The sequence below is a fragment of the Balaenoptera musculus genome, chromosome 9, assembly GCF_009873245.2.
Source record: "Balaenoptera musculus isolate JJ_BM4_2016_0621 chromosome 9, mBalMus1.pri.v3, whole genome shotgun sequence".
In the NCBI taxonomy this organism is placed as follows: Eukaryota; Metazoa; Chordata; class Mammalia; order Artiodactyla; family Balaenopteridae; genus Balaenoptera; species Balaenoptera musculus.
In genome coordinates this window covers 43,432,083-43,451,507 of record NC_045793.1, presented here as the reverse complement: position 1 = coordinate 43,451,507, position 19,425 = coordinate 43,432,083, and the positions used below count along the sequence as shown (strand labels likewise).

Genomic DNA, 19,425 nt, shown 5'->3' with positions numbered 1-19,425 from the left:
AATAAGTAAAAAGACATTCTTTAGGACCCAGTTTGGGAAAGAGAAAACGGTCGTGTATACCTCAGGCTTGGCCCCTTCCTTCTTTCTACACCTAGATTGTGTGTTATCAAGGGCTTTAAAGCCAACAAGTACCTAAATGCCTCCTAGATGCACAACATATTTTCCTAGAAACTGAGGACATTAAAGCAATAGTAGCCAGCATCTGGGCCCTTAAAGCTAAAATCTTTGAGAGAGAAGATTTAGGTGCATAAAATAATGAGAGAACCCATTAGGCACCCAAGCAAATAGCCCAAAGTCTATGAACTGTCAGAAATCTGAGAAGGCAGATCAATAGTGGCCCTCTCAGCACAGGGTTTATTAAAGTGGGATTGGGTGGGGGTGGGGGGGAAGGGGGATGGATTACAGGACATGATTACAATTTAGGTGAGGATTTATGGTGCGTAGCCAGAAAAAAAGACAGTTACAAGAAGGCTGTATGTGGCCTCTGATCCAACATCACAAAAGAATTCCCATCACTAATACTGGTGATGCAGAATACACACGATACTGACAATAATGAGACATTAACTGAAGGCTCACTCGCTATATATATAGTGTGTCAGCCTCTCAGAGCTCTAGGAACACCAGGAGGGGAGTTTGGCAGAGCCACTCAACCAGTGGTATCAAGAACGGTAGCCACCAGAGTCCCCCCTGGGCCAGTAACCCTGCGCTTTGAAGAGACCATTTGCTCACGTCACACAAACGGTATCATTTTCTATGTGTGCCATGATATAAAAAAGGTTCAGAAGCACTGAGCTAGTCAATAAAGAGACAGAGCAGGGCTTCCCCGGTGGCGCAGTGGTTGAGAATCTGCCTGCCAATGCAGGGGACACGGGTTCGAGTCCTGGTCTGGGAGGATCCCACATGCCGCGGAGCACCTAGGCCCGTGAGCCACAACTACTGAGCCTGCACGACTGGAGCCTGTGCTCCCAACAAGAGAGGCCGCGATAGTGAGAGGCCCGCGCACCGCGATGAAGAGTGTCCCCCACTTGCCGCAACTAGAGAAAGCCCTCGCACAGAAACGAAGACCCAACACAGCCAAAAATAAATAAATAAATAAATAAATAATTTAAAAAAAAAAAAACAAGAGACAGAGCAACTTTCAGAGAGAACATCATAAAGCAGCAATATAGAGGCAAGGTGATCTAAACCGTGGGATTGCATTAGAATTGTCCGTGGCACTAAATAAAACTAGAGACGTTTGAGTATTAATCCAGGGCTCCTAAATCTGAAACTCCAGGGATTTTTTTTCTAATATCTGAGCGATTCTGATATACAGTCAAGGTTATCACTGGTGCAGAAATGACTGGAGCAAAATTTCCACAGCTGTTCACAAAATTTAATGTAAGAATTGGCTGCTTTGTATTGCACATGTTTTCCGGCAATAATTGGGTCACCTGGGAGCTTATTAGAAATTCAGACTCTCAGGTCCCATCCCAAATCCTCTGAGCCCTCAGGTGATTTATAAACACTTTTAAGGGCAATGTCTCAACACTGACAGCACACTGGAATCACCAGGGAACTTTGAACATTGCTAGATCTAGCACTGGGGATGATTCTCACATGCAGCCAGGGATGAGAACACTGATCTGGGGGAGGGGGGCGTGTTAAGACTGCATTCCTGGGCCCCCACTCTCAAGAGTTCCTGATTCAACAGATCTCACTTGGGGCTTGGAAATCCACATTTTTAACAATTTTTATTATGAAAAGGCAAATATAAATTCAGAAGATATTCTGAAGGAAAAAGTGTCAAAATCCTGACAGCTAAAAATAAAGATTAAGAAAGGGAAAGAATTAAAATTAAGAATCAAATTCTTTTTTACCTTCCATGGTAAGAAAGTCATTCTTAAGAAGAAATATTCCTTAGATTTTTATATGACTTATTTAGCTTCAGTCTCATTTTCACCAAATGTGAAATGAGGGGTTTTCACTTGGTTATCTCTATTCCTAGCATGTAATGACCTTGTAGAGCTACAACTACTACTACTAATACTTAGGACTTCACACTGTCCAAGGGGCCTCCATCGTTATTTTCTGTTTTCCTTTTAGATCTTTCTGCTCCCCAAACTAAAAGCCTCGGCAGGTTTGACTCTTTTGTTTTTTCAACAGGGAAAAAAGGAATGCACTCAATTTATTAATAGAGATATTAAGTCTCAAAGTGAGAAGTAGGACTACTTTAAAATTCCATCACGATTGGAAGAAACTATATAGCTCCTAGGTAGAACTCACAGTGGTCTATGTAATAATGCTTGTAACGCTGACCTTAGTTAATTTGAATCTCCTCCATATATTTGGCATTGAGCAAAATAACACCTTACAACAGTTAGGGAAAAATTAAGAAATTCTCAATTATAATGAATAAGTCTAACAACTGTTTATCAGTTGCAGTTCACAGAGCACTTTCACATATTAAGCAAAAAGATCCAGGAGCCCTTTTGAGGCAAAAATGGCTCTTATCTTCCCATGAGGCCCAAGGTCACAGGATTGGGATAAACCAAGGCCTCGCGGATTGCCTGGGTTCTATGCCTCTGGTGCCCTTCTGACTGGAAGCTTAAGCATTAAAAAATGTTAATAAGCACATTTAACCAAAAGGGTACACTGACATAAAGGAGGAAACTTCTTAGAAATAATTTAAAAATCAAGGACAAAGGTTTATTTTGAAGTGAAATTATGAAAACAGAACCTGGAAAATGTATATCACCACCCCCAAACAGTATAAAATTAGGCCTGTAAACAAAGAAGTATACAAAGAAAATTTTCACATTTAAAATATTTATGTATATACATATATTAAAGTAGGCAATACTTAATACAATTACCCAACATATGGGTTTTTAAAGCAATAAATTCTAACTTCCTTTTAAAATCGTATCCTCACATAATATGGACACAAATATTTCTAAATCAAACAGTAACCTACATTACCAATTTCATTAAGTAACTTTCTCCTTACTGAAAAAAAATGCCAATTCAGTTTTTAAAGAACAAGTAGCTAGATAAAATATACACCTGAAATAATACGCTAGCTCATTAAATGTCCCTGAGCAATCATAGTGAAACTGTAAAGCTTTAATAAATCTAATGGAAAAAAAGGTAGAAGCTGCATCTCTTCACTAGAGGGGAAAAAAAAAAAAAAGATCCATATATACACAATATACACCCAGGCCCAGCATATTATTAAGCAAGAGATTTTAACAAGTTCATTAATCAATAAACCATTTAAAGTTTTAAGGCTATGGTTATGGATTCTCAAGGTTATGCATTCTCCCCAAATTGGAAACTGCCCTTGGGTAGCACAATGTTTTGCTTAGCTTTTAAATGATTAAGAAAACTGTGATACTGTTTACTATTTTATTCTGTTTTTCTTTTTTTTTTTATAACAATGCCAAACAACCAACTAACACAATCAAAAACAATTCAGAATTTAGTAGTTTCCAAAAAAAAGTTATGCAAAGACAAAATGGAGACTGACAGGTTGACCATAAGGATTTAACAATCAGAGCAATTCCCCAAATGAGCATAAGCCACCAAAGTAGTGCTCTTGCTAAAAAAGTTATCAGGTCTTGGAACACATGAGATCATCTTCCCATTAAAGCATCTGTGACAGTTGCCTTAGATTGTAGATCTGAAACCTACGATTTGACAGATGTGCTTAACAAGCCAAGATACCTTAACTTTAATCCCAAACTTCACCCAGTGAACTCACTAGAGATGTCAGACCATTCACCTGGCCCACTTTAGTTTCCCCACATATAAAATTCCAGGAGTTAACTTTTAAGTTCTAGATTCCCAGGAAACTTCCATGAAGATCAAAGATGAGAAGAGTGAGGAATCAGGTCTTATTTTTAAAAAACTTTTAAACGTAGTAGAGAACAGTAGCTCTCTGCTAGTTATGTAAGTACTTTATGATTAGTATTAAAACGTGGGGAAAGTATTCTGAGGTGTGACATTTGCAGCACTGAAAGGCTGCACTACAAAAAGCAGTGGTTACTGTTAGGAAGTAATAGGAAAATGCAATGCAGAGCAGTAGTATATTAGGCAAATTTGAGTTGGCGTGAACATACGAATAAAGCCTCACTCTTCTCAATTATAACAATATTCTCAAATTAAACATCTGTCAAGATGGCAAGTTTTCAAAAGTTATTGGCCAAGTGATTTATAAACTGTGTTTTAAGATATAGTTGGTGCTACTGTAAACTAGAAGATAAAATCACCTCCATCCTTGGTCACTACAATGAATCACTCAGAGCTTCTGTGACTGATTTTGGTGACTACGCTGTTATGTTCACATTTGCTGCTATGATTAAAATACAAAATGCCATCCAAGAATCAATTACGTGTAGTGAAAGTACTGAAAAACACACTTGATAATTGGTTACTTTGGAAAGGAAGTCAAATATGAGGAAATATGCCAGGAAAACATGAAGATATATGAGCTCTTAAATGCATTCGGGGGCGGGGGGGGGGGGAGAGAGTAATAATGCTGAGAAAATGAAAATTAGTATTAAAACAAAAATAAAAGTTACAATAGTTGTAGATTTATGTACTCTAAAAATTAATTCTTCCACTTTTTAAACTTAATCGTACTCAATGATTCTTGAATTATGAAAGATCACCCATGGAGAACTGATCTTTCCTATGAAACAGGACTGCTTTTTATGGGATTAAACAGTAATGTAAAGGTTTTGACCTAGAAAGAGGTGTTATTTTTACTAACTTTTATGACTAGTAATCATCAGAATGGTAACTAAAGAAAACTAGCAGACTCTTCCCTGGAAGAATAATGTTCCAATGGTTTGGGCAAAGTATAATCTGATGGTAAAAGATGAACTAGCAAAACAAGAATTTAAGACTAAACATAAATTATAAAGCCTATGCTACCCCATTTGGAAGCAAGCACACAGGCTTGTAGTCTCTATGATAATGTAAATATCTCATTAACATAAGCTTTTTTAAGAGACATTATAATATAGCCTAATCTTACACACAAAGTGTGTAAAGCTTACAAAAATAGCTATAGTGCAAATTTTAGCAACATCAAAATACACCACATGTAGATAATAAAATTTTATCTGCTTTCAGTATTGATGCCATATTATGGGTCAAAAATCAATCACAAGTTGGTAATATATCCTTATATTTACACAAATTAAACTTATCACATTTGTTATTTATTTGAGCTCTCATGAATATCACATATTCAGAACTCTCCTAATTGTATATTTTAATAATAACATATATTTAAGTGATTATAAACATTCTTTAAAGTTAACCACAAGTGTACTTTAGAAAGAAAAAACTGGTCTTAAACAGAGGAAACTCTCTAAAAGCCCAAATACCCATCCAACTCACTGGCTTTCGGGGAACTGTATTGGCCCAACATCTATGTATTAACACACTCTCAGGGCTGGTGCTCAGGTGTGTCTAAGTGTCTGTTTGAAAGCCATCCCACAAGATGGCCAGTGGCCCCCCGTGCCTCTCGGTTCCTCAGCTTTTCTTGCCCATTAACCCAACCCCAATATGCTCTTTTTCCACCTCTATTCCCTTATCTCTAGTTATGATCCCTCTCTTCCTTATTTCCCCTGAAGAAGGAAGAAACAAGAAAGCTAATGCTTACTGAGCACTAAATGCTGAGGTTTCTCTGAACTGGACCCTGGGGCTTCATTTCCCTTCTTGCTATACTCACCCTAGAGAAGATGAAATATAAGCATAGCAGTTAGGAGCATGAACTCTGGAGCCACATTGCCTGGGTTCAAGTCCTGACCATTCCACATTCTAGGGGTGAACTTTGGCAAGTTACTTAACATCTGTGTGCCTCAGGTCCCCAATCTGGTAAAATGGGTATGACAATCACAGTGTCATGGTGAGGACTGACTTAATAGTTAAATGAATTTGAGGTAAGTCAGTTAATCTAAAATACTTAGAACTATGCCTGGCACAGAGTAAACCCCATATCAGGAGAAGATACTATCATCAATTCCCATGAATTTAATACCACCCATTTGCTGATGATTCCCTGTTTTATGTTCCCACTCAGATCTCTTCTCTTATGTCCCACTGCCTACTTGACATTTCTACTTGGACATCTCACGAATGTCTCAAAGGTAACATGTCCAAGATAGAATTCTTGATCTTTTCCCTTAAATCTGTCCCCTCACCACACCCCTAGTCTTCACCACCTCCGTGAATGCTATTCCAATTAAAGTAACAGACATATCAGATGATAAATGGCAACTCACAGCCCGTTTTGCGAAAACAATAGAGATTAGGAGAAACTATGGCAAACTGGGCTGTCTGTGTCCCCATTTAAAAGAGGGGAGGGGTAGATACACTTAGTTCCAGGGGACTGCTGTCAAGTAGGAATGTCAGCTTTGTAATGCTAGACAGTCTGCTCCTAAAGGGAAGCAGAACATCAGACTTTAAAGCTACTAATGCTTCCCTCCACCTCACCCCACCCCAGATTCTCATTTAATTGGTCTGACGTGTGGCTTAGCTTTCGGGATTTTTTGAAGTTTCCAGGTGACACTAGTATACAGCTAAGGTTGAGAGCCACTAGTCTAGTCCAGGTCTCCCATTTTTACATGTGTACAAACTGAGGCGCAGAGAAGCTAAATGCTTTGCTCAGGCACCAATGAGTTTGAAACAGGTACAGAATCAGAAAACAGTTCCTCTAAAGCAGTGTTTTCAAACTGTGGGTCATAATACTAGATCGTGAAGTCAGCTTAATGGTTTATAAACAGAATTAAAAAAAAAAAAGGACAGAACAGAAAATCAAAATGCACTGTATATTATAGGGTGAGTACAGTGCATGACCTTTTTATTTTAAATGTATGCACATACTGCTCTTAGTCTCCATTTCCCTTTTCAAATCCATTCTCCTCCCTTCTCTGCCTTGTTCCCAGCCCCAGGAGGCTGACCCTACAGAATGATTCAGCTGGGCCCCTTGCCTAAGGATTTCCCGTTGGTCAGCCAGTGAGAGGCACCAGTGGGAGATCAGAGGGTGGGCAGAGTGTCTGGGGTCACTCTTCTTGGGTGATCCTGCCCCCACTCCACAGCTCTCCTTGGGTTCAGCTCCGGAGGAAGCTCCCTTTCCCCTTCAGGCCCAGAGGTGGTAGCACCTTCCCACTGGTGACAAACCCTGGGTGCTTCAGTGTCCTTTGTGGGTTCCTTAAACCTGCTCACACTTTTGAAAACAGGCCACTTGTTAAATCTGTTTCCTGCCAGGACACTGACATAAGCAGTTTGACAGACACAGAGACACATGCATAAATATACAGGGTTGGATTTTCAGAAGTGTGAGCAGTTTAACGTAAATTGTGTTGCTTTCTGCGGGTTGTGGTCAAAAAAGTTAGGAAAACACTGTGTCATGGTTCTTCTTACTACACCACTGCCTCCCCTGGCTGATATAGGGAGCTACTGGGTTGAAACATCTAAAACTAAATATTTCAAAGACCTTCTTTATGACTGTTACCATTAAATGGTAAATAATGTCTAAAAAAAAGAAAAACATGTTTATTAAAATGAATTTTTTAACAGGGCTTAAGACTGCCCAACAGTGGAAAGGGCCATCCTGGTAGGTAGTGAGTTCCCCATCAGTGCTTCACACACGTGGAGGAGATGAGAGACTAGGGACCCCTAGTGAGCCTCTCTTTAAAAGGTGTGCTTCTATCAGGGAGCCTCAAGTTGTAAAATTTCTTCCAAAACACAAATGAAGCAATTTTTGTCATAGCAAAATCCTGTACTAAAAAACCATACCATGTCAGCTCAGTTCTCACTCATTCTGGGAGGGAAGAAGAGTGAACATGAGGCAGCTTTCAAAAATGTCTAAACTCTGCTCCTCTTTACAGGTTCTGAGAGTACAGATCCAGAGAAAGAACCAAACATTCCAGGTCTGGTTATTCTCCAGAATCATCTTTCAAGCTGCCCCGTGCCCTCATGTAAACGGTTAGCAAGGACAGAAAGTCTCTAGACCTTGGTCTGGTCATCCAACCTCCATCCATCTGATGGCCAGTGTCCAGAGTACATCCAAAAATGTGGGACAGCACCTTCACCGTACCTCTTTCCAATACCCAAAGGGATGAGTCAAGTAAAGTGTCACACTGTTACATTAATACAAAACTTAGGTATGAGCCATTACTAGATCCAAATATAAGCCATCCAATATAAGATTCAAAGGAAATGAAATTACAAGCAAAGAAAATATGTACATAAGAAAATGGCAATAGATATTATTCTATGATTTGTTACTGTAACCTCCCTGAAGGAGTGATGCCGTTCCATATTTTGCTACAAAGTGGTTAATGTTTATAGCAGCTGTCTATTCAAGAAAAATGCAACTTCATTCTGTCACCAGATATCAAATCAATATTATGCTTGTGCTTTTAGTTTAATAGCAACTAAAATTTGTTAAATGTTTTAGATACAAAGTGTCTAGCCATATAGTACCCACCCCTTTTTGTTCTGCTCCTCAGGATGTGCCCTGGAGTAAGTAGGGCAGGTGATAATCCCATGTCACAGAGAAGGCAAGGCTCGCAAAGGAAATAACTTGAAACTTAAACCAAACTTAAACACAGTGAACTGGATCAGGAGCCTCTGTCTCATCCACTGTACCATGCTGCCTCCCCAAGGTGAATTTAACTAACCTGCACACTGGCAAGGTTTTTCAAGCTCGTTACTGAAAAAAAGGAGAAATGTACTGAAAATACTGAATTTCGCTAGGCTTGAATCTACAAGAGAAAAAAAAGTACCCCAAAAGCAATATCAACATTCCTGAGCCCATTAAAATGTGTGTGTGTGTAGGCGCACACACACTGTGATGACTGGCTTTTTATGATTGAGCGGCTGTGATCTCAGGGGAAGCCGATTTGTTGTATTTTATTCCCTGGTCTACACTTAACTCCAAATTCTTTGGGGTCACTAAAGGAATTTGAAAGGACCAAGAGTTAAATAATTCAGTAGCCAAATCCCATTAATGACATTATATAGGAAAGGCAGTGTTACAGCATTTTACTTGCTGACTTAGAAAAATTAGGCCTATTATCCAAACTGCTATAACTTGCCTTATCAGAATGTCGATCAGAAAACAAAGGAAACCTGAAGTCGGTCCACAACATGTGAATGTTTCAACCTTATATTTTCAGCACATCGTTACATATCATCCGTTAGGTCAAGGCAGCGGATGAGGGGGAGCCCTCCATACCAATCTTTCCCAGGTCAGCAGGGTCCCAGCTTGGGCGCCCAAAACACAACACAACCGGGAAGGTGACGTGCGGAAGGGAATCACAAATAAAGTGCCATAGGCGGTGTCTGCAGCCAAGAAGAAAAACAGCACGCCAAAATTTAATTGTAAGTTTAGCAACTTTCTAGAACAGGGGACGTGCTCTTGCTTTGAGTTCAGCGGAATCGCTTCCAACCCAAAGCAAACCATTCTCCCGGACAGGAGGCGAGATAACTGGAAGGCTGCCGGCCCGCGCCAATCAGCAGCGTCCAATCTCTTTAGCGCAGACCTGCCAATTCGCGGCCAGGCCGGGCAGCTGTTGATCTCGGGGCCATTTTTTTTTTTTTTTTTTTTTTTAAAGCAGAGACAGAGAGCAAGTAGGAAGGGAGCGACGAAGACTGAGCCTAGGAGAGGGAGAGGGAAGGAAGAGGTAAGGATGTCCCAGGAAAAGTCGGAGAGGGCTGCGAACTGGCAGGGACCGACCGGCGGGGCTCGGCGGCGCGGAAGCCGGAGGAGAGCGGAGGGGAAGGGGAGAGGGGCGCCCGCGCCTCAAAGTTCCGCGTCCCGGCGGCGCCCGCGCGCTGGGCTGCTCACCTAGCAGGAGCGTGGTCCAGGTCCGGCCGCGCCCCGAGAGCCGCAGGCCCAGCGCCCCGCGCAGCCCGGCCGCCAAGCGCCCCCCGAGGCCGCCCCCGGCGAGCGGCGAGGCGGGCTCGGCGCGGGGCCCCTTCCTGCCCGCGGCGCCCTTGCGCCGAGGGGACGAGGGCGCGCGCTCGGGCCCGGGCTCCCCGGCGCCGACATCTGGCGCCCCCCTCAGCGGCGACTGCGAGGCGCGGGGTGGCTGGGGCGGCTTGGGGGCCGCCTCCCGGTGCTTGTTCCGCGCCTGCAGGACCATCTTGGCATAGTCGCGCGCGCCCGGACGGCGGCCGGCGAACGGCGGGCTGGCGGGGCGGCCCCGGCGCCGCTCACTCTCCGGCGGGCGGGCGGAGGGCGGGCCGGTCCCTCCCCGCCGGCGGGGAGGCGGGGAAAGCTGCAAGGCCGGGCGGCGGCTGCCTGCCTGGCGGTGCGGCCAGGAGGCGGCGCCGGACTCGCGCGCCCGCCGCCGCTGCCGCTGCTCCGGTTGTCACGGCGACCGCAGAACGCCGGGGGGCGGGGGCGGGGACACCCTGTGAGCGGCCGCTGTCCCGCTCCCCCCGCCCCTCCGCGCCGGACGCGCACTCCCGGACAGCCAGCGCGCACGCGCGGACTTCCGGCGAGGGCGGGGGCCGACCTGGGGCAGCCCGGCGACCCCGGCCCTACGTGGGACCCGCGCAGGGCTCGGCCAGGGCGAGGGCGCGGATCGCCTCCCGGGAGCGGCTGTCCCTACCTTTGGGAGCGGCCGGGAAGAAGAAAGGGTCCTCTCGGGCGGGGGCCGCTGGTCGAAGTTTCGGACCCGATTAAGGCTGCAAGTGGACCCCGGGAAAGCCCGCGTGGCCCAAGTAGCTCGTCGCGGGGGCGGCCGGACCGGGGAGGAGGCGCTCGGGAATGACCACGGGGGGGCGCTGTGCGTGCGCTCTGGAGCCTCCGTGGCCCTTGCAGCTGGAAGAAGAGCAGAACAAAGTAGAGCCACTGGGTCACGTTACTCCACAATGTGTGGCCTCGCAGTTTAGAGCGCTGCCGAGTGCAGCTCCCGCATTCACTGATACGACGAGCGGGGCAACCCGATTTAAAATGGCAGCAGAGTATCTCAAGGGGAGCTGTTAAGGGTCGAGACACAAGTGTGTGCCTGACATTAAAACTGAAAACCAGGGTAGGAGCCCAGTTTGAGGGTGATAAAATTGCATGGACCGAGAAGAAAAAATTATCGTATGTTCTGTTAGTTTTAAATGCTGTAACCTTGTGGCTTGAAAGAAAGCAGAAAAACTTTATTTGCTGTTAAAATACAAAACCTTAGTCGAAAACGCATTTTCTTCCACGTAGCAAGCGGAAGGCATGACTGAAGGAAGCCCAGGAAGACTGGGAAAACCAGGCAGATCCCAGTTACCCTTCTCCCTCCCACCCACCCACCCTTGCATTCTTTGCACAAAACCCTACAGCCTCGTGGATAACTAAGTTCCTTCCCTTGCGGTGTTAAGTGGGCTTGTTCCAAAAAGTTGTCCTTAATTCCCAATTTTGTAAATCAAGCCACATCGTTCTGATTATCTCCATTGTAATTCCAGGTGCTTCACGAGGCTGTGGATCCTTGCCCTTAAGTTTCTTTGTCCAGTGATTTCGTTATTTAAGGAAGTTCATTAATATCGGCATCCATTCACTGTTATGCCTTTTTAAGGGCAATTAATTATTTTGTAAAGGGAAAAAAATTTGCCATGCTAATTAATAATCCCTCATACTCTATATTTTGTGAATTTGAATTTTCACCTGTCTTTCATCAGAACAGGGAACAACTATTTTTAGACACTGGTTTTTTAAAATTATTGAAGCGATATTACAGAATGCTTGTATTCTGAAATTATGTGTCAGATGGATCCAGTGTGTTTCCCTCTTCGATTCAACTGGTACCATTTTGCCAGAGAAAACACTTGTTGAAAGAATAAATGAGTGATTGAGTGAATGAATGCAGGAGATAACATAGTCAGATGAAGATTAAATATGCTGTGTTCTGTAGTGCAGTTGAAAGTTACTTAGTTCTAGCCCTCCTCTCCCATGGTCTCGAATTTCTAGAAGACAAAGAAGCTTTCCTACTCAACTTCATATTGTCCCACAGAGCCTAGCCCAGAGCCTGACTGTGAAAATTTGTTGAACTGTATTGAAAGAGGAACACCTATTGTTTAAGCCACACCCAGTGGGTTTTGATCAGTTCCACCAGTGCTGAGGAGTCCCTTCTCTTCTTGGCGACCAAGCGGGGGCAGTCTAGCATATTGGTCAAAACACATGGTGACAATAGGCCCATATTCCAGTCTTTGCTCTGACGTGTACCAACCGTATGACCTTGGCCAAGTTACCAGACCTTTTTGAGGCTCGGTCTCCTCATCCCTAAAATAAGAGTAATAAAAACATCTACCCCACAGATTTGTAAAAATTAAATAAGACAGTATATGTAAGGTATCTAACAATTACTTCCATCAAAATAATTGCTCGATAAACGTTCAAAGCGGTGGATGCTGTATACGGAGGGTGGCAAGTCTTCTGTCCTCCCGAAGCCTGAAGCTGACACTCCAGAATGGATGTGAAGATGCAGAGGAATAGAGTGCTGAGGGGCAAGGACAGCTGTGTGATGTTTAGACCAGTCCCACACGCTCTGGGCTTCAAGTTTCTCAGCTGTCTGAGCAGTTGCTCCTCCCCTTCAAGTTTCCTGCTTCCCACACGTGCTTTACAAAGGATGACCAATTCATGGGTCATTAAGCTTGGATAAAATAGAGGCAACTCCTCTTACTTCTCTCTCCCCTCCCCCCAAGAAAGGAGGATGTTTCACACAGGGGGAGTGGTAGAGCACAAAATGGAATAGTCATGAAAGTTATGTGCCAGATTTCATTTTGTCTTTATACCTCGAGACCCACAAGAGCAGGGAATGCAGTTTATTCATATTCATATCTTTAGGCTAAGGGCTGCCACATAGTGGTGGACGCTAAAGAGAGAGAGAGAAAGGGGGGGGGGAGGGGGGACTGAAAGCTGCTTTAAAAAAAAAAAATGTGTGTAGATGATCCTAAGAATTAATTCAAGATTATAATGAATACAGATTAAAGTATTACAATTACTGGCCACCTTTAATGCCTTTTTTTCAGGAGTTCCAGATGTACCAGAAAGGTACTTCCTTATGTGACACTATAGAAATACTGGATCAAAGCAGACAAATTCCGAGGATAGAAACCCTACAGAGCAACCACTCATGAAGAATCCCTGGTCTGGTCACCGGGGTACAAGCCCAATCCTTTTCTCACTAAAAGCTACATCTTGGGCATTTGAAATAAAAATTTTTAATTAAAAAAATAATTTTGTAAAAGCTTTGGGGATGGAGAAATAGGAAATTTAAAGGAGGAGATGCGAATAAAATAATAAAGACAAGTACATGCCGCAAAATAAAGCCTAGCGACATTAAAGTATAGGGACCAGGGAAACGTTGTTAAATGGACAATGAAAAGCAAAATTTGGTCAAGGGAAGACTGCCGGGAACCAATTTCCTTATTTCTTTATATTTGCATTTTCAAGGCCCTAATTAAAACTTCCAAATTTCCGCCTTTTCCTCCCACTCGCTCTCCTACCCACAGAGTGACAGCAAAAGGAGGATCTTGACTGTGGCATCTGTTTCTCATTTCCTTGAAGTAGGTCACTTGATCTGTTTATTGCAGAAGTGTCTGGGGGTCAAGTTCTAGATTCTGACAGTTGTGTCCCTCAGCAGTTGCTCATATCAAGAGAGGAACCTGCATAATCCAGGCACACTTCACAGAAACCTAAAATGGGTGCAACAAAGTATATCCGTATAACATTCAACTTTCCACAAAGCCCCAACATTAGCTTGTCACTGTGTTACAATGAATGTATTTCTTTAGTCTCTGGTGAGAACAAATGTAAATTGCTACTTTATTGCTTTTCAGATTTTATCTTCTGTCTTTCTGGTAGCTGACCTTGTAATTTAAACTGTTCATGCTCCAATGGCTGTTCCTGAGAAACTCAGAAAGTTCATTATTAGTCCTAGTTCTAGTGCACTGTCAAGAAACACTCCATTACAGAGGGGCTTGTCTCCCTAAAATGCAGTTCCTGTTACTGAGGGCTTACTATGTCCTTGGTGTCTTAGTGGATTTCAGAGACATTAAAAATTCACATAAAGTCCTTATCCCCAAAGGTCTTACAGTTTCAATGGAGAGTCAGGGTAAGCTAGGAGAAAATATGATTGTGTAGGGAAATGTGTGATTCAGAGCACAAGTACTGAAAGAGTTCCAAAGGGAAGAGACTGCATCTGATATGACTGAGGAGTTTTCAGGGAGGAGATGAAACTTGTCTAGGCCTTGTTGGAACGATAGATCTTGTTTGAACAGAAGGAAACTTGGAAAACACGTTATAGAGAGGGAACAACATATATCCGAAACCCTTGTGTGCCTGGCCCATAGGAAGTGCTAACAGGAACATCTTAAATCCTTTGGGAATGAGGAAGGGAAGAAACAACTGATGTAAGTTTGAGGAATAAATAAAAGGATTAAAGAGATTGGAGCATGAAATGCTTAGAGTGCCCGGACATGGATCCTGGGTCTCAGAGCCCCCAAACCTATCTACACCTGAGCAGACTCCGTGCCAAATGAGGCTGAGCACCCCCGCCCCCCCCCCACACACACGCACACACGCATGCACACACACGCGTGCGCACACACACACACACACACACGGCCTTAGGAACACTGGGAGCCAATGAATCCCACTGTTAGCCTCTAATGTGAACAGGGACTTGCTTGCATCCAGCGGGCCTTTGCTGACTCATAGCCTGAGCCTCCCCTTCACCTGCCGCCAGATGCAGATAAGGTGGGGGACTGATTCATTTGGACATTGAATGGTCAGTCCTCCGAGCCCATTCTCCAGGGTAAGCACCTGGATGTATCACACAATTTATCCTCTCCCCACTAAGCTGTTTCCTCAACCCAACCTTACCTTGTGCTCCCTGAGGCCAACAATCCATCCCTAATACACTCAGCTCATCTCAGTGGTCTGTACCTCTTGGCTCTTTTCAGAGGCCCTTTCTCCTGAAACAGGTTCATTCCCTCATATCTCCACCCCCTTCTTTCCCTGTAGCTCCTTTCTGCCTCTGGAAAGCTCCTCTGAAGCCCTTGTCATCTCTACCCTTCAATCGTTGCTGTCCTCTACAGACTACCTGGTAACACTCCCCCACCATTTACTGTAGCCCTGGTCCCCAGTCCTCTCACTTCCTACTATTGCTGCAAATGACTTGAGCACCTAACACTGAACCTCTCAGCTCCTTGATATCCTCATCTCTGGTGACCTGCATTCCTACTCCATGTCATTGCCCCACTCCAATGGCCCCATCCTGCTTCTTGTCATCACCTCAATCTGGCTTTGCTCCTGCATTTAAAATCCAAGCAACCCACCTCCAGTGCCTCTAAGTCTCCTTGTTATTCCATCTCAAGTGCCAGGGCCCAGCCCATCACTGCAACTCTCTCTGTCAGGTTCTCCCCCGGCATTCCCTGCATGGTCCTTCCATCTCACTCACCTGGCAAAATCCCACTGTCCAACTTTGGATCTATGCCCGTGCTACTGAAGAGTTCTGGAGAAATCCCACAGCTTGGAAGGCAGGAACTCATATGAATTCTTAGATTCCACTGGCAACTGGACCTGAGTGCTGCCCTGAAATCTTCCTTTATTCCCCTGGTACCATTCTCCAGAGCAGATACAGCAAATGTTCGCTAATGCTATGGACTGAATTCCCTCCTCCCCAGATTCATGTGTCAAAACCAAATCCCCAGTGTGATGGTGTTTGAAGATGAGGCCTTTGCGATGTGATTAGAACATGAAGGCAGAACCCTGAGGAATGGGATTAGTGCCCATGAAAGAGGCTTAGAACTCCTTCTCCTGCTTCCACCATGTGAGGACACAGCAAAAAGAGGGCCATCTCTGAATGGGGAATGAGGCCCTCACCAGACACTGAATTTCCCAGCACCTTGATCTTGGACTTCCCAGCCTCCAGAACTGTGAGAAATAAACATCTGTTTTTTATAGGCCGCCTAGTCTATGGTATTCTGTTAGAGCAGCCTGAGCTGGCCATGACAGCTAGTCTTGCAAACCTGCCACACCTGTCTCACCAACTCCCATACTCCCAGCGGACAAGGCCTTTCCTCCTACTCCACGGAGAAACTGGACACCATCAGGACTTGCCTCCCTGTCCTCCCATATACCCACAAATTTACCCAAGACCCTCCTTCCTTCCCATCACAAGAAGGAGCCCCTCTTCCATATGCAACCAACCTCTTCTCCAAGCGTTGGTTTACTCCATCCCACCATCTTGGTGCCTCACTCTACCAACTAACTGCTGGGTCATCTCTCTACTGTTTGGGTTGCCTTCCAACAGCCTTAAGCTTGCCCAAGTGACTCCCATCTTAATTAGAACTATCTCCCAAACTAACATCTCCCCAAAACAACAGCCCTCTCCCTCTCCTTGCTTCATTCATAGATATTCCTGGTAGAGTTCCTTATACCCGTCATCTCTGCTTCCTCATTTCCCAGTCAGTCAAGCTCATGGATGTCTGGCATTGTATCTAACATACCACAAAACTGCTCTCATTGAGATCACTAATGACCTCCACGTTGCTAAATTCACAGGACACACGAGCCTTTATCTTGGTATCTGACCACTCCCTTCCTTTGGTTTCTCTGACACACATGTTCTTGGGTTCTGTGTCTCTTTGTTCCTTTTCAGTCTCCCTTGAAGGTCCCTCTTGTTCACTAAATATTGATGTCTCCTAGGGTTTAAAACTGAGCCTTTTCTCCTTTGACTCCATACACATTCCCTGGGCAATCTCATTACTGCCTTTTTGCTGGAGATTTCCAAACATGTGTCTCCAGCCCAGATTTCCTCACTGAGCCTCAAATCCGTATCTCCAACCGCCCATTCGATGCTCATACTGGGATGTCTTTTTGGCACTTCAAACCCCCAAATCCAAATCTGCTTCGTTTCCAGTCTCCTAATCTCAGTGAATGACACCACGATTTTCCCTGTTCCCATATCCAGGGAGTCATCTTTATGTCTTCTCTCCTACTTCCAACATCCAATCAATCACAGAATCCTACTGATTCTATCCCATAATTGTCTCTCAAATTCCTTTCTTTCCATCCTCACTGCCGTGGTCCACCATCATTTTCCCATGAGTTTCAGCACCGTCTCCTACCTGGTTGTTTTGCATCTTCTCTTGCTGCCCATCGTTATTCCAGAGAACCATTTCTAATATGCAAATCTGATGTCACTTCTTTTTAAAAAATCATTCAGCACTTCCAAATTCCTAAACATGACTCACTAGGCCTTCATGAACTGTGCTATGTCATACCCTCTCCCTACTTTTTCCTTCTCCAGCCTTATCTCTCACCATTCCCCAACACTCTGTGTCCTCCATCCCCCTGGACCTCTACACATGCCATTCTCTTAAACTGTCATACTTCTGTCCTGCCCAGCCCCTGGCAGCTCTCCTGGATGACTGGCTCATCCTTAACACCTCACTTAGAAATCAGCTCCTGCAGGAACTTTCCTCCCCCCTCACCCTGAACCATACAACTAGTAACCTAGACTATATCCCCTGTCATATCACTTACCACACTGTCGATTTGCCTGTTTATTTGTCCGACTTCTCTGTTAGACTGTAATTTTCTTGAGGGAAAGCTCTGTATTAGGTCAGGTTCTCCGAGAAGACTCTAAGATGAAAATTTGCATGCAAGTGGTTTTGGGAGGGGGCACTTTCAAGAACAAAGCCTGTAAGGGAGTGAAGAAAGTGGAATTGGGCAAAGAGAAATTGAACTGCAATGCAATTGTAGCAGAAGCCTCAGCCAATCCAATAGGGAGACCTGGAGTTAGGATGGCCCTTCCCAATCATCCTAAATTGTGGCAAGGATCCCAAGTCTTTGACACCACACCAGCTGGTTACTGGTGGCTGCTTGCAAGAGTGAGCGAAACCTGGGCAGGCAGCTCCACAGGATGTGTACAACGGAAAGCTAGTCCCCAAAGGGACTCAGCGGTGCGCCCTCAGCCACCTACACCCCTGGCTTCAAACCTGAAGGGGAAATCTGGGTAGCATACCACAGTCCCCTCTGCCAATGCCCTGTGGCGTCTCAAGGCCTGACACTCTGCAGGTGACCATTCTCTTTGTAGGTAAATGACTGAATGTATGATTAAATGAATTAATTAAACGGTAGAAAACAAGGTTAGTTAGATTAAATGAATTGAGATTTAGAGCCTTATGGAAGGACAAAATTTTCTATTTGAAAACAGTGAACTCTAGTGATCAAAAGATGGATGCGTTATAAATAGGATATGAAAAAATAGCAAATAGACATGCTCTGAGGATGTAAACTTGTGGCATGAGGGTGGTGGGGATGGCTGAGATGATAGCAGGAAGATGGACAGGGGACAAAGCCCAGGGCCTGAGAGTCTGCTCCTATAACCAGGACAATGGAGTATAGAAGGCCTATAAGAGAATAGTGAGAGCATGACAGGACAAATATGAGACCAGCTAAAATGTTAAACTAACTCTTTGGAAGATATTTATGATTAGGTGTACTTGATCTCATTTATTAGTTATAAGCAGAGATTCACCATTTGAAATGTAAGGACTATAAACTGGATGTAAGTCTAGCCTTCAAAGGTATTCACTATACATTTCTAAACTATAATTATTTTGGATTAATTTTGCAGATATATTTAAAAACTAAGAGATTTAGTTGTTTTACTTCCCAAGCAGCTATTAATTCAACTCAGCTCGTGCCGCTAATCCTGGTTTGTTTTCAGAAACTGACATTAAGAAAATAGCTGGAGACAATTCATTGCCATCTCAAGATGACCCAAAGCCCACAGTGCTCAGCAATGCTGGAGTGAAGGAACATCTTACTTTTGCTTGCCGCGTAGCTGCATGTTGCTACAGTGTCCATTTTGTCCCAGGCTATGGGTTAGGGAGAAGTAACAGGTAAGGAATCTTTAGCTCTTCAGAGAAAACTGACATGGGTTCCAGCACCTGATTTTGCATCCAGACAACGAACACTGTGTCTGGAGTCAAGGTTTCTCTTACAAGAGCTGAAGTGCAAAGTGCAGTGAGATAGTGCGCTAGCCCTGGCACCTTGCTTGAGGGGCAGTGCAAACCATGCCTGGTTGCTGGAAGCTTTGGGAGGCTATGTGGTACGGATTCTGTGCAGCCTCAGGAGGAATCAAGATCCAGTTGCCATTGGCCCTGAGTTAATGAGAGAAGAGGGGCACAAAGAAAAAGAGCTTATCCCAATCCTTTCTGACCTGCCCCAAATGGTCTATTTGTTGGGTTAGTGGACAAAGGAGCAAGAAGTGGCAGGGTCTGAGCACACAGCCCAAAATTCCATCCTTGGTCCTATGACTGCACATTCCATGGACTCCTATTCATATTTGAGGAGTTTCCGACTCAGGATGGGGGTCACTGGTGATGGGTGCAATGGTGTTAGTGATGCTTTGGGGCCAGTGCTTT

At 44.3% G+C, this 19,425-nt stretch overlaps 1 protein-coding gene and 1 long non-coding RNA gene across 3 annotated transcripts in view; one reads left to right on the top strand and one right to left on the bottom strand.

Moving 5' to 3' along the window:
• The window catches only part of DPY19L1 (dpy-19 like C-mannosyltransferase 1), a 103,950-nt gene extending 93,743 nt beyond the window's left edge, over positions 1 to 10,207 (bottom strand). For both annotated transcript variants that reach the window (XM_036863313.1, XM_036863314.1), the window contains exon 1: positions 9,851 to 10,207. In XM_036863313.1, the coding sequence (XP_036719208.1) occupies positions 9,851 to 10,148 (298 nt within the window). In that variant the 5' untranslated portion in view covers positions 10,149 to 10,207. The remainder of the gene's footprint in view (positions 1 to 9,850) is intronic.
• Positions 9,605 to 18,752, top strand: LOC118900709. The gene is made up of 3 exons (XR_005021210.1): positions 9,605 to 9,686; positions 13,015 to 13,146; positions 18,726 to 18,752. It is a non-coding gene; the product is annotated as an uncharacterized LOC118900709 (long non-coding RNA).
• Positions 18,753 to 19,425: the final 673 nt, after the last annotated feature.